The following is a 14,688-nucleotide window of genomic DNA, read 5'->3' on the forward strand; positions in this document are numbered from 1 at the left end:
GAAATCTTCAGAACATAATCTAGCCAATAAAAAACACTGGAATACATTTTTAAGATGCGGGGATTTTTTTTACACGTTTTATTATCGAAGGGTCTGATCTGGATATGGAAATGGATTTATTCGATCAGAAAAGAAATGCGTGGGTTCAATAAACGTGGAGGCTCCTGCGGTAGTTCCCTTTTGTAATGAACTGTAAACACAAATACCTAGAGAGATCGATTAAAAAAAAACACATTTTTTAGTATTTGTTCAAATTAGCGGTTATTTTTCTTGTATACATTCGTGATCAAACTCAATTTATTTCAACAAGCTCGAAAATATAGAGATACTTTTTATTTCTATTTAACAAATTATCTCTTATCATTGTTAAAAAAAAAAATTAACTAGACCCCTGCTATTTACGATATACAGTGCGTTCGTAAAGTTCGGAATAAATTCGATAAAACTGTAAATATTAAATTTCTGAGAAAAATCCTTCATGAAGTCAACTTTGTTGTAAAAAAGTGCATATTCTTCAGTATTTTACTTATGTTGACAGCTTTTCATCTCCTAATTATGACGTCAGCAATATTTTTTTAAATGACAACCCCCACTTTTTTCCTTTTTTTTTCTGATATGCCTTCACACTAACTAAATAATGAATGAAAAATAATTGATACCTTACATAACAATTTTTTTGAAAAATGAAAAATTTTACTCAAAAAATTTAATTTAATTTTTATTGTAAAAATTATAATTGATCTCAAACAAATATCTGAGATTAACGATAAAATTCAAGGCAAATGTTGAATTTGCCTCCTGCCAACCATTTAGCACTCACCGATACTTTGTACACTGCGCTCAATAATGTCAGGGGCTTATTTGTTCCCTTTCAGCGCGAATTCTCTGCCGCAAATCTTCTAAATTGTTTGGTGTATTAAAGTAAACCTTCGATTTAAACTAAACCTATTGAAAGAAAATGTTTACCTTAAAAATTAAATTAATTTTTCGAAATAAAAATTGTCATTTTCTAAAAAAAATTCTTATGTAATATACCAATTTTTTCCTCTCTTCGTTTAGGTAGTACGAAAATCTATTAGAAAGAGAGAGAAAAAGTGAGAGTTGTCATTAAAAAGAATAGTGATGACGTCATAACTAGGAAATAAAAAGCTGTCAACATAAGTAAAGTACTGAACAATATGTACTTTTTAAAAACAAAGTAGACCTTCTATCGAACTGCACATTTTGGGAAAAATTTAATAAAATCGGTTCACAGGTTGGAAGCGTTACGATTCCAATGAAAGTCAGTAAATGTGACTTTTATTGACACCTAAAAATTGTTACACCCAAATAATCTGAAAATTGCTAAAAGTAACTCAATTATTCGACATTTCCCTAACAGTAGTCATCTGTTTAATTGCTTTTTAGTTTTGGAAACACGTTGAAAATGGGCGATAACGTGCGCCCCACGCATGCAAATAAACGTTGGTTTAATCGACGGCCGCCTCAATGTGGGTCCGGTGGCACAAATTAATATAAAAATGATTGCTTTTGGAAGTTTAACAAATTACATCTTGAATGTGTTGCTATTTCCATAAATCGCTTCGATACGACATGCTATAAATCTTCAACGGTAATAAATCTAATGTGAATCAATATTATGATAAATAATACCTTGCATAGATGATACGTCGTTTGTCATCCGTACCTTGTAAACATGCAAGAAAAAACAATTCCATTATATTGTACACGTCCGTACTCGCCGGTCCTATTGGGGATCCTTGCGCCCTCCCGAAAATTAGCCAGTCGATATTGAATTCCCGCCGGTTTGGCGAGTGCAGAGAGCGCCCAATTTCCCCCCCATCGATTATGAATTTCACGATACATTTGACATTTCCATCTCTGTCGTCGTCCTTCGCGGTGGAGGGACGTGGCCGGATCGCGAGTCGGGATGCGACATAAACTATACATTCTGTTGCGCTGGCGAAATATCAAAAGACAGCTTTGGAAGCTTTGACAGTGTGCGGCGAGGTGTGATATTGTCCGGGCGATCCTCTCCTGGCCCGGATCGAAAGTTCGGTCGCCTATGAAATGTTACATTTTTCGCACATGCATCGCAGCCTACAAGAAGGGCTTATTCTATATTTCCTCTCTGGCGAAAAATCCGCACGCCCGTTCTGCTTGTATAAATCAATGTTACGCCGAATTAGGCCCACGGAAGCGCCAGACCATCCATCATTCGGCATTCCCATTGACGCTTCCTAAATGGATATCAACGTTTCGGACCGGGTCGATACCATCGAGGCGACTTTGGGACCGCGCGGATGCCGACTGGGTTGGACAATGCTCCAGAAGAGTTTCTTAATGAACTGGATAACTTCACACACAATGTGCTCAGTCTTAAGTGATGATGCTTCGAACGGAAATTAAATCGGCAGATTTCGATTGTTTGACTAACTGAATAAGACCTACAAGTTAGACGTTCACTCCTGTCTTAGTCAAACTTCATCGATCAAGATAAAGAGTTCTGCTTGTATAGACACCTCCGTCCCAATAACAGTAGACACTACTAATTTTTTTTTTTTTTTTTTTTAATGATGAGGCATGGTTTCACTCTTCCGGTTTCGTTAACTTTGAGAATTCCAGAACACCACAATGTTATTGAGGTGGAAATGCTTCGAATTAAGATTGGTAAAATGGAGACACGTCAGAATCTTTGTAATTTGTATTAGGAAGCCTGGAAATAGCCAATTCATAAGGTGCAATTTCCCGGCAACAGTCGCCGTTTTGTCCAAGTCAAAATTCTTGCTCTGTTTGATTTATTAAGTCCGGGAATGGAGCGCCGTCCGGATTTTAATGTACTCATTGCATGCAGTATCTGGTCTGACAGGCGGCAAAAAGTTAAACTAGTGCTCGACATGAGGTTTAAAATTTACTTCCGCTGTCAACTTAGGTATTCAAACGTAACGTAACGATCACAACGTCTTTGTTTAAAAGCACAAACTAGATTGTAACATCGGAACCGGCTGCATAAGTTAGAGTCGGTCGGTGTTTTGGCGTAATAGCCCGAAATTAGCATATTAACTCTGGCATAGAGTAAGACCTGGCAGAATAATCGTCGCTAACGTTGCTGTGCGGTACGCTTATGGATAATGACACGTAATGAATGAAAGTGAAGCTAATGAAGTGGTTCATGCGTAACTCCAACCACTTTGTGCCCTTCACTCTTCCTTTTCCTAGTTTAAAATCATCCACTCGGCTCCAGACGTACGGCATTAACTTCCCACTTAAAGTATAACCGTCTCTTTAGCAGATAACAAGACAAGTAGTTCCCCGGGCTGGAAGTTTGTTTATTGAGGCGCTGCCATCGGATAATCTAATTGCGGCCGTCAAATTCCGCTAAGCCGGGACTACACTAAATAGTTTTTCCGGGCACACCTAATATCCGTCGAGATGGAAACCAAAGATAAATCCCCCTCGCCGCAAGGTGACGTGCACGCCGTAAAGTCTCTCGTGTGGCCCCCAAATGAAAATAATAAGGGGGTCGTTATTTATCAGCGATGGCCGCGCTTTCCTCGTTAGTGGCCAGAAATTGTAAGAGGAGACAAAGAACGGGCGGAAAATATCGCGGCGATTGCCCAAAACGGGATGGAAAAGTCGCGCCGCTAATTGAATTAAGGGAAATCCACATCCTTGCATTATTTTTCATTCTGTCTCGCAGTTTCATTCCGTCTTAATTCCCTTAATCTCTTCTCGCTGGTACCTACATGTTTCGCTTCAACTTCGTTATTTCTGGTCCAGCTAACTTTGGATCGGATTCTTCGTGAACTGCCCGTGGTGCGATTTTTTTTTTTTTGAGCTGATAGTAATCCGCTACTGACACAAAGTACGGCACGTGAAACCATTATAAAGTAAAGTAGCAGGAAAAAGTTTAATATAATGGAGAAGAGGAGAAAGGGATGAACAAAAAACTAGGGATTGGACTAATTGGTTGTAAATTAAAAAAAAAGTTGGGAAAACAATGTGCGAAAAGATTTTTCAATGTTTGAATAAGGTAAAGAAATAAAACAAAGAATCATCATGACTCTGAAATTACGTTGAAGCGATATAAAAAACAGAAGTAGAGGTTATAATAATGAAATATACTTGCTAATACACAAAAATATTTACACGCATCAAAATACACCATTTTCACAAAATTATAGTTATACAGGGTGTATCCGAATTCGACCGACAAACTTTCAGGGTAGATTCTACGATCAAAAATAAGCATAAAACTCTTAATACATATGGGGTTAAAAACTCTTAGTTTGCGAGATAATCAACAAAAACGTAAAAACAATTACGATCTGAATTCCTTCGATTTCATGGGGTTATCTGTGCATTGAACAGGGGGACGAAATTTTGACAATTTTTGTAAATTGTACATATTTCCTTTTTATTTTTGTACGTTTTATCAAAAAATTCCACCCGATTCCTTTTGTTGCTGGTAGAATTTTTAGTCGATTACCTCGCAAACTAAGCATTTTTGACCCCATATGTATTAAGAGTTTTATGCTTATTTTTGATCATAGAATCTGCCCTGAAAGTTTGTCGGTCGAATTCAGATACACCCTGTATAATATAAAACACATGCTCCAATTTTTCTTCAGAGTTGAATCTCCTAAGTAATAAAAAAAATAGTTAATTACTTAGTTGGGCAAAACTGAACTCAAGACTGTTGTTACTAAAGTGTAAGGAACAAATCGACAAAAGATAAAAAGAAAATAAAAGGCTATGAATGCAGAGACGAAATAGTTATTTTTATATTAAGTGCGTGAAGAGAGTGCTTTTTGTGCATGAAAAGGTCTTTTACGCCGAGACGAAGGTCGAGGCAGTATAAGCCTTTGAATGCACAAAAACATCTTCACGCACGAAATATAAACAATATTTTTTCTATAATTGATTCAAAAAATTGAAATTAAAAATTCAAATTTTTGAAGGAACTCTGAAGTTTCAATGCAGTGACCATGTTGCTAGGTAACTAATAAAATCCAGTGCGTGAAGTGAAACACAGAAATAGTCGTGTGCGTGAAATCGCATTTCACACACTGTTTTGTATGGTTTCTATGGTTTCGATCTTACTAACAATGCAAAAAGAAATACACGTTAGAAAATGACCCACTTCAGGCACCGATAACTATGCGTGAATTTCAATTTTTTGAATCAATAATAGAAAAAAAGAATTGAAATAGTAAATAAGTGCTTTTGATTTTGGTTAAGATACGAGTATAAAGCATCATTGAAAGAGTCACACAAGACGTTGCAAATAAAGAATAAAATTCAGAGGTGTCAAAACAGAAGGAAAAAACGAGATAAAAAGTTAACGTAAAAACGAATAAAAATAGATATTTTTTCTAGAATGATAGGATTCAGTTTTCTGTTAATATTGAAGAAAACAAGTAAATAAATACGTAATTTTCATTGACCTTTTCACGTAAAAAAAAAGCAATAGACAAGAACAAGTATACTAAAAATGAAATCAAGGAACAATAAAATAAAAGTAAAAGCAGGTAAGGAAAGAAAATAAAATGTTTAGAAGAATATTATTTAATTGAAACAAAATACAAAATAACAACGTGTGTAACTTATTTGATGATTTGTACGACAATTTTTTTTCTTTATAAATTTAGAGACGGAAGAAGAATAAACAACTGAGCAAAAATATGCGTAGAGAAATAAATGAGTGAAGGCACAACAAGTGACATATGAAAAATGAATGACTGATAGTAGGAGATAAAGAATGAAGTAAAGAGATAATACAGGAAAATAATTAAAAAGTCCTCTGTATGTGAAAGTTCATGAAAACAAGACCAAAGAAGACAAAAAAAAAGTAAAGAAATAGAAACAAGAACATTTACAATTGTTTCAGGATTATATTCTGTAGAATCACTATTCAATAAATAAAGATAAAAAATAGAAAGAGAAATGAGAAACAATGAAATAAAAATAGAAAAATACATGAACAGAGTGAAAGCAAGGATAATCATTAGGGTTTGTTACGGTAAGAAAATCAATATGAAAATACAGTAGAAATGGAGAAGAATGATAAATTAAAATAAGTGAAATAATAAAGAATATAAGTTAAGCGATGCCGATTCCTTAAATCTCTTCCTGAACAACCTTTTCTCAAAATGTAAAAATATGTCTTATAGGGAATTGATTTTACTCTTTTGAAGAATATTTAATCAACAATGTTTCTAATGTATTGTTTACATTTGTTCTTCCTATCTTAAGGTATACACGGTATTTCACAAGTGATAATGAGCCCGGCGGTATTGAAAATGCAACCCACAATACATTTGCAACGCTAACGTGGATATTTTAAATATCGTATTGTTTTAAAATGAAATTATGAATCCATGATAGCTTTGCTTCCAATAATTTTATTTGTCACAAGTGACAGCATTTACCAAAAAGTTTTGATACCTTTAGAGTGCAAAAAAGTGTTGCAAGAGAACCACCTTGCAATTCGCAGTTTTTACGGTTTTCGGTAAACTCTTTGTGCCATGAAAAACATAAAGATACAAGAATCTCTTGCTGTTTTTTCCAAACGAATAGAAAATTTGATGGCATAGCGTTGCTTTTTTAATTTAGACATTAGAGAGTTTAGAGGCGAAAAATAAGGGACGCACTTTATTAAAACCAAAGCCAGACTATAAAATCCACATAGATGACACTTTGCATTGTGACAGAAGCCTACCTTGTCTGTGATTATTGATAGTCATTTGTTAAATATCCAATTCATGGCACGGGGCCATCCCAATCTTTATTGAAATTCTCTCGTATTATGCTAAGGAGAAAAAGGAGAAAAGTGAATGAATGAAGGAAAAGTGAAAAAAGTTACAAAAGAAGTAAGAACAAGAACATTTTATTATTCGGTCAGGATGGGATTTTATAGAGCCAATAATGAAACTAAAGCAATAGAAAAATAGAATGGTTTAGCACGGCAGGAGAGAAAAAACAGAAATTAAAGAGTTAAGTAAAAAAAATATTAACATTATTTGTCTAGGGAATGACAAGAATTAAACGAAATACAATGTGTTAGGCTAGAAATTAGTCTAGAAATAGAAATGGATAGGGTCGTCTAGGATTTAAGAAATGTATACAGGGTTATTCACGAGAGGGGTACTTCTGATTTTTTTTTTGCCGCAACCAACAATACCAATGACACCAACTACTAAATCAAATATGTTATTACTTATTTCTTTTAAATTAGAAATCAAAGTTAGTTGGATAGATTTGTGAGAAATGTCAGATTGGCAGATAACCTGTATTTAATCAAAATGTCAGGATCATGTCAGTCTTTTTACTGTCATTGTAAAAATACATTTTTCGAATTGACAAAGATTTTTTGCTTTAATGTCAAAGATATAAAACTAAGAACCATTGTGGATTCAAAATTTGAAATCAAGAAATTGTTGCAATATGTATAATGGGTTGCGGAAAAAAAATTCAGAAGTATCCCTCTCGTGAATAACCCTGTATATTGAGAGAATAGTAATTAGAGTGGAGCTTTGTAAGTGCAGAAAATAATGAGAAAAGTAGGTCACTAAAAATCCAAGAAAGGAAAATAAGAAATCTAAAATGTCATCACATTTGTGACTTTTTTTTATTTAAAACACTTGTTTTATCATTTATTTGCATTAATTTCTGTCGTAATAGCAGAACAATTTAAGAAAGTTATAACATAAAACTCTACCACCATTCTGACTAGTATAGGTACTCGTACATATACGAGTATTAAATATTCTGCAAAAAGGAAGAATGGTGAAAAAAAGCACGAAAACAAGCACAGAGGTCCCGATTTTGCGGTTTGGCGGCAGCAAACAAGACATTAGAACCGTCAATATTTTCACCCGTGCGGTGGTCCCGCAACCCCGTGTCGAATAAAAAATGTATTTGCTTTAAAATTAAATTCGCAGCGAAATGATGCCGCCCCCTGTTAATATAAATAACGTATTAATCGGTGGTAATGAACGGATTTCGTCACAGGATTAAATCATGCGTTACGAGCGAAGGGTAAATATGGCATTGAACCCTCCGGCAGAAAATCTGTAATCCCTTGCGGAAAATTAGGCAATCGCGATAAGTCGTCTTTGATTTAGCAGTAATTGGGACGAGTCGCGATCCGGCTCGAAGGACCAGTTGGCTGTTGTTCATTGCGATGCAGCCGGGTGCAAAACCACCACCACCACTGTTTAAATAATGCTCGTCAAATAGAGCCTGCAGTGGTGCCGCTGCTGAAATTATTGTGCGGAAATCAAACGTCAAGCCGTCAAGTAAACGCAACAAAATCCTGAAATAATCATTTTAAACCGAATGCGAATCTATTATCGTGAGCGCGCAGGCACATTCGATAAAAATTCATTTATTTACTGGGTCTAAATAAATTAGTGTCCCGCTTAGTCTCGTGGAAATGTAAAGAGTGTGCACCTCTCAATTTAAATATTGAAATAAGGAATGCATCAACGTGGCAACTAAAAATATTTCATTAAAAAAGTTTGTTGCCAATTTTCAACCAACCCCAAACTAATTTACATAAATTACCTCGGCCAAACATTGCACTTCGCATAAGTTATATTACTGCGCGATGGGGTTGCGATACGATTTTATTAATGCCCGAAGTACACGTGGATCGCTTTGTGCAAAAACAAAACGACGGGGGCGGCCAACAAAGAAAATCGTAAATCTGGTAAAAATCAGGTAGGGACCGGGCTTATCGGGGCTCGACAAGGACGCCATTGTTCGGATGGGCCGAAACCGTCATAACTCAACATTTCAAATTACATTATCGCGAAAATCTTTCCTCTAAGTGCTTATTAAAAGATTGGGAATTTTATTTTGTCGAAATCTCTTGCGACTTGTTTAAAATTTATTCTTTATTTAATTGGAGTTTCACGTTTACGCGAAATAAAACTTTGCCAACTTCTTGGCGCTCCTTGTTTTCCTAAATATCAAAGTAACTCAAACGAAACAGTTATTTACGTTTTCTCAGTAATTAATTCGTAATTAAAATTTTAATGAGGGTTTGTGCGGACCATTTTTGCCAACCTTCATGCTCAGAAACAACAAAATATCATAATAAAAAGCGTTTATTTATTTTACATCCAGGCCCCAATTCAAAGCAGCAGGATAATTAATTAGCAACAAATTAAAACGACAATATTTATTTAACAATTATATTTTTATCGGGAGGCCTCGTTGTGCAAACTTCACACGCGTGCGATAATGTAAATAGCAATTTTATTAGGTGCTCAGCTTGTAGAACATGGAGATACACTCCAAATGTTTGGTAAATTGTTTTTAAAAATATCTTCCAAGGAAGGGAAAGAGAGTTTAGGGATGTTGCTGCAGCATTTCTCGAGTAATTAAATAATATTTGGACAATTGTAAAATTGGAGTTTGTGCTACTTGAAGGCGAGCGTTTCCGGTTCCTGTAGCGATATTCGCCAATTTGCTGCAGTGCCCCTCGAGGGTTCAGCCCCGATCGATTTTTAATTGTGCTCCATAAAACCGCACCAGCAGAATCTCTAGGAAATAATTGGACCGTAACTTTTTCCTTAATCGAATAGGCGAATTCAGAAACCGGCCGCCCAATAAAACTCCCAACTAGCAATAAATTCCGTATATTCGAAATTAAGCAACACGTTGTATCCTAAGTTGACCTGACTCGACCCAATTTCATTTCCACCGAGTTTAATTGATTTAAGCATTATCGGGTTATATTAAGAATCTTATTAGCCCTAATTCCGGCGCACCCGTAAAATTGTAAACCGCCACCTAATTCCATGTTTTTCCAGTGCCTCCGAGGATACATTACGTCACGTCGAACGGCCGCGTCGAAGTAAAGAAGGGATCAACGGTGAAGTTGGAGTGCAGGGCCTCTGGTAATCCCGTACCTAAAATAACATGGTCGAGAAAAAACAATGTGTTGCCGTCGGGAGATCAAACACTGCAGATTCCGGTCCTGACACTCGACAGAGTCGATAGACATCAAGCGGGGGTCTACAAGTGCATGGCGAACAACGGCGTCGGCGAGGACGTCACCCAAGAGATCAATCTTCACGTCTTGTGTGAGTACGGCCCTGCACTAATAACAATATCATTACGGACGCTCCTAACGTCTTGGCGAGCTGCGGGAATTTGCCACCTCCCATTCTACTGTACCTATACTACGACGCACTTATCGCCAGATGTATTGACGTGATTATTTGGTTGCCTAACAGCAAGGCGCTCTGACCCAAAAACAAACAACAAACCGAAATGTTTACTTCCTACCGCAATACTAGACGCGGGGGTATTTAAAAACACACTTCAATTTGCTGGAGGTGAGAATCGTCACTATTTTATCAAAGTTAAAGTAGTTTAAAATACAAACGGAGTTCGCAGGACGGGAAGGCTAATACGTGCCACATAAAAGGCGCCCCTTTAACCATTTCCTATAACTTTCAGTATCCGCTGCGAACTCATCTAACTTTTATTAAGCCATTAATAATTTACACTACTTGTGTTTTCTTCAACGCTCTTGCCAGGCTCTTCATCGTTTCGCATGATTTTTCTTTGATGTGATGAAACACAGCGTATTATGGACGCGGCGGAAGTGTCATAGTTTCGGCTCGACACAAAGTAACCAAATGATAATCGCATAAACATGAGAAGCGGGGAGGTCTTTTGTCTGGTGATTGCATTAAATAGAGGACGCCTCTCCATCAGTCTCGATCTACTTCGCAGTTCATATCTACCTATCGCGGAATCACGCGTTTCCTGCGCGCGATGAATGTGAAATGTGTTCCACATTGATTGTCTTATCGGTCGTGCCTAGATTTCCACGCGGGAGTTCTTGCATTTGCTCTCCGGCACGACATTACGCCTCCTTTTTGTCTCCTCCTCTGTCATTGTACTACGACTTTACACACTACCCAATTTTTTTCACTTGCCCGGAAAAAACACCCGGATTTAATCAGAGAAAGACTCCATCAAGCTCGAGCACTTCGGTTTTTTGAATCAAGAGCGAAAGGTAGACAACCAATTAGACAGTCTAGTCTGTCACCAAATATTTACCTGATTTAATTTTCTCGAGAGTTACGCAATTTTTTCGAAATTAATAACAATGTTTTGTTCAAACAAGAGCCTCGCCCCGTCTATTTGCTTGAACCTACGACATACAAGGCGCGAATTGTACCAATTTCAGGTGGTCTCTGGCTTAATCCCTCACCAGAGCTGCCACAATGGTGGAGGTCGCGGTGAAAAATTCGAGCGGCGGCAGAATATAAGAATAAAACGGGTGACGATCTAAGTCAATATCTCCTCGGGGTGAGACTGTAATCTTGTTACAGTAAACCTTTCATTTCCTCTTAAGAATAGATTTTTTTATTGTGCCTTTAACGGAGCCACTATTTCTGGTGAATAACGGTGCGCTTGTTGAGTTTGTCCTTTATTTAATCCTGAAGGGATAAAGCAATCGACACGAAAAACGACGGCTGCCGAGGTCAAGGTTCATCTGTCTGAAATGTCAAATGATTTTTTGCATAAGATCTCTGGATATTATTGTGTGGAGGAGGAGATTTTCGATCATTTGTAATGGGTCGGGTCTTTGGCTTATTTGGGGCTTCTTTGGAGAAATTGATAATCGTATTGGGGGAAATGAGGCAACCATATTAAGATGTTGCGTAGATACGGGTATCAATCAAGATTTAGATTTTCCGGCTTGTAGCGTGCCATTATGTTGACAACAAGGAATAATCTCCGCCGCATCAAATGCTTAAGACAACTCATTAGAAGCTATTATCCAGATTCACAAAATTTGCTTGTGTGTGCATATTTGAATATTTTTAGGCATTTAGTTCACCGTTCTTGCTGGGAAGTTCACAGTTGTTGAAGAAAAATATGTGTAAAATTGGTGGATGCGCTGGGAAAATATTTTTACAAATCTTTTGATATCTTTCTCGTCTGCAAGGTTAGATAACATCCAAAAACTGTATTTTATAGACATTACCACGAGTAATATCATGAGCTAATCCACATTTCTACAGTGCTTGTCAGCTAAGACTTTCGAAGCCTAATATCTCGGTTATTTTCCAACGAGTTTTTGTGAAATTTAAAATGCAGATATTTTAGACGGTGAAGAGTAAAATCCCATTAATGGAATAACCCAAGTCTTAAAAACGTAATTTTTACATGCGTTTTTGCAATCTTGAATCACTTAAGATTTATATCAAAAAATTGGTCGTCAATAAAAAATGCTGGAAGGAGAAATTCGTCCTTGAAAGACGTCTCGTATGCAAGAAAAAAGAAAAAAAACTGTGTTAAACGTGATCTGCTTATTATACTGGATGCTTTAATTCTTTCATAAAGGACTAAAACATGATCTTTATATTTTAGCAAGGTAATTGAGTTCACGTAGCTTCCTGTGTCTTCAAATAAATTGACGACTCTTTGAACCTTAAATTTTGTAAATCCTACAGGATACTTCCCGTAGAAAAAAATTATTTCCTTTTTCAACAATATTGAAATTTCTGCCATTGTAGCATGTTTTTAGAGTATTTTCAATAAATTTACACAATTTGACGTTTCTAATAAAGCGCGCCAACTTTTGACAGATTTTAAAGGGTGTACAAAATATTGCTTGGCAACTTTTCATCAATTGTTTCAAAATGTAACTGCTGAAATATCTTCAAAATTTAGATTAAATTTTTAACAAAAATTATTTTTTTTAACTTCAAGTAATTTTATTATTCTTAGTTGAACCTTCACCGTCGAAAATATCTGTATTTTAAATTTCATAAAAATCCGTTGGCAAATAACCATCCTTGCTAGGAAGTCTGGATTGATTTGGTAAAATTTTTGTTAACGCAGAAAAATATTTTTCAAAATTGGTGGATGCGCCGGAACAATAAATCAAATAAGAGCACGAGACGAAGTCGAGGGCTTTTATTTGATAATAATTGGTCTTCTGACCGAATACTTCATGGATGTTTGAGTACATTAGCAAAAAAATAGCCGATATTAAAATTTTGCACGAGGGGTATACGGCTGATTATTTCCTGAATAGAATGAAACCAAACGCATTATTTCCAATCTTTTTTATTCAAAATAATTAAAAAAAAAACAGGTACCGACATTTTTTATCAGATTATTGCACAGTGTGCATTTTAGAGAAATTTTATCGAGTTATTTTTTGTTTTCTAGTTTTGATTGGTCAATAGTTGTCACGCAATTGGTTGCTAAACACGTGAAGGAAATAATCAGAAATAATTTCGATACATCTGTTGTCTGTATTTCTAGATAACATCTAAGAGCTCTATGAAACAGGATAAGGATAATTTCATTAGCCAAACCATATTTCTACGTCCAGCAATGAATTTTTCATTTCTCACTTATTTACGAAAAGTAGCAAAGGTTGCGTAACTAAATATGATGTTTATGTCTATCTTCGCAAGCTAAATAATGTTCAAGGCAATATTTCGCCGATTTTAGTCTAAACAATTCAGCGAAAAATTTGCATTATTCAATTGCCAAAGCTAAGAAAATAATCAGGTTTTGTCACAGCTTCAATGTTTTAATTATTTGCTAAGCTAGACAAAAAACAAATTCTGTATTTCTTAAATTTCATCGTGAGAAATTTATATTTAAAACTAATTTTCTTAATTTTTTGTGACAACTAGAAAATTGATAAATTATAGTTTCCAAAAATACTGGATGCGTAGGAATAATTGTTTCAAACCTTTAAATACAGGGTGTTTCTGAAATAGGTGCATTAATTTTAACTGGTAATAGAACTCATCAAAAGGAACAACTTTTCTCTCTGCCATTTTGGCGAAAAACGTTGCGTAATGGCTTAAAAAAATAGGAAAGATTTTCCTAAAACCGTTCATATCTCCAAAACTAAGCTACCTAAAAACGTCAAACAGCCAGATTCTTACGAAGTGGATTTTTTGCTATACGGGTAGATTTCTTTGAATTTCGATTTCGGCGTTAAAACACGTTTTCTGGATGAAAATGGATGTTTTTTTCGTATTAGCGCTGATCTCAATTAGCCATTGCAGTATTTAGTGGCGTAGGGTTATTTTAGTGAAAAATCTCTCCAATTTTTTTTTTGGAATGAAACATCGTTTTTCGGCAAAATGGTAGATAGAAAAGTTGTTCCTTTTGACGAGTTCTATTACCAGTTAAAATTAATGCACCTATTTCAGAAACACCCTGTATATCTCCTGTTGTGGTGCAAGCCAAGATCCAAGACAACTCATTAAAAACCATTACCCAAATAGCCAAAATGTGTCCACATTCTTTGCTACTAGGTCCTTATAGAGCTGTCGTAATTTGTATTAGCACAGAAAAAAAAATGGTGTAAAAATGGTGGATGCGCCGGGTAAACATTTTAACAAATATTTCGATATCTGCGTCGCTTGTGGGACTAGATTACATCTGTAAACTACATTTGAAAGATATTATCGTGGACAATTCCATGAGCTACACTACATTTCTATGTCCCTGATATCACTGATAAAATTTCCATGTCTTACTTACATTGGAAAATAGCCTGAGGTTATGTACTAAATACTATGTATATTCATGTTTAGCTTTGCGAACTGGAGAATATCTAAAATTGCATTTTGTCGATTTTATGACGAGCACTTCAACGAAATAACTTTATGGTTCCTTCTATGA

The 14,688-nt window shown here is 35.8% G+C and overlaps 1 protein-coding gene across 3 annotated transcripts in view; it reads left to right on the forward strand.

The window, feature by feature from the left end:
• The window catches only part of LOC138125125 (limbic system-associated membrane protein), a 241,039-nt gene that overhangs the window by 142,201 nt on the left and 84,150 nt on the right, over positions 1-14,688 (forward strand). For all 3 annotated transcript variants that reach the window (XM_069040403.1, XM_069040402.1, XM_069040404.1), the window contains exon 5: positions 9,822-10,094. In XM_069040403.1, the coding sequence (XP_068896504.1) occupies positions 9,822-10,094 (273 nt within the window). The remainder of the gene's footprint in view (positions 1-9,821; positions 10,095-14,688) is intronic.

The sequence above is a fragment of the Tenebrio molitor genome, chromosome 1 (genome assembly GCF_963966145.1).
Source record: "Tenebrio molitor chromosome 1, icTenMoli1.1, whole genome shotgun sequence".
NCBI classification, from domain to species: Eukaryota; Metazoa; Arthropoda; class Insecta; order Coleoptera; family Tenebrionidae; genus Tenebrio; species Tenebrio molitor.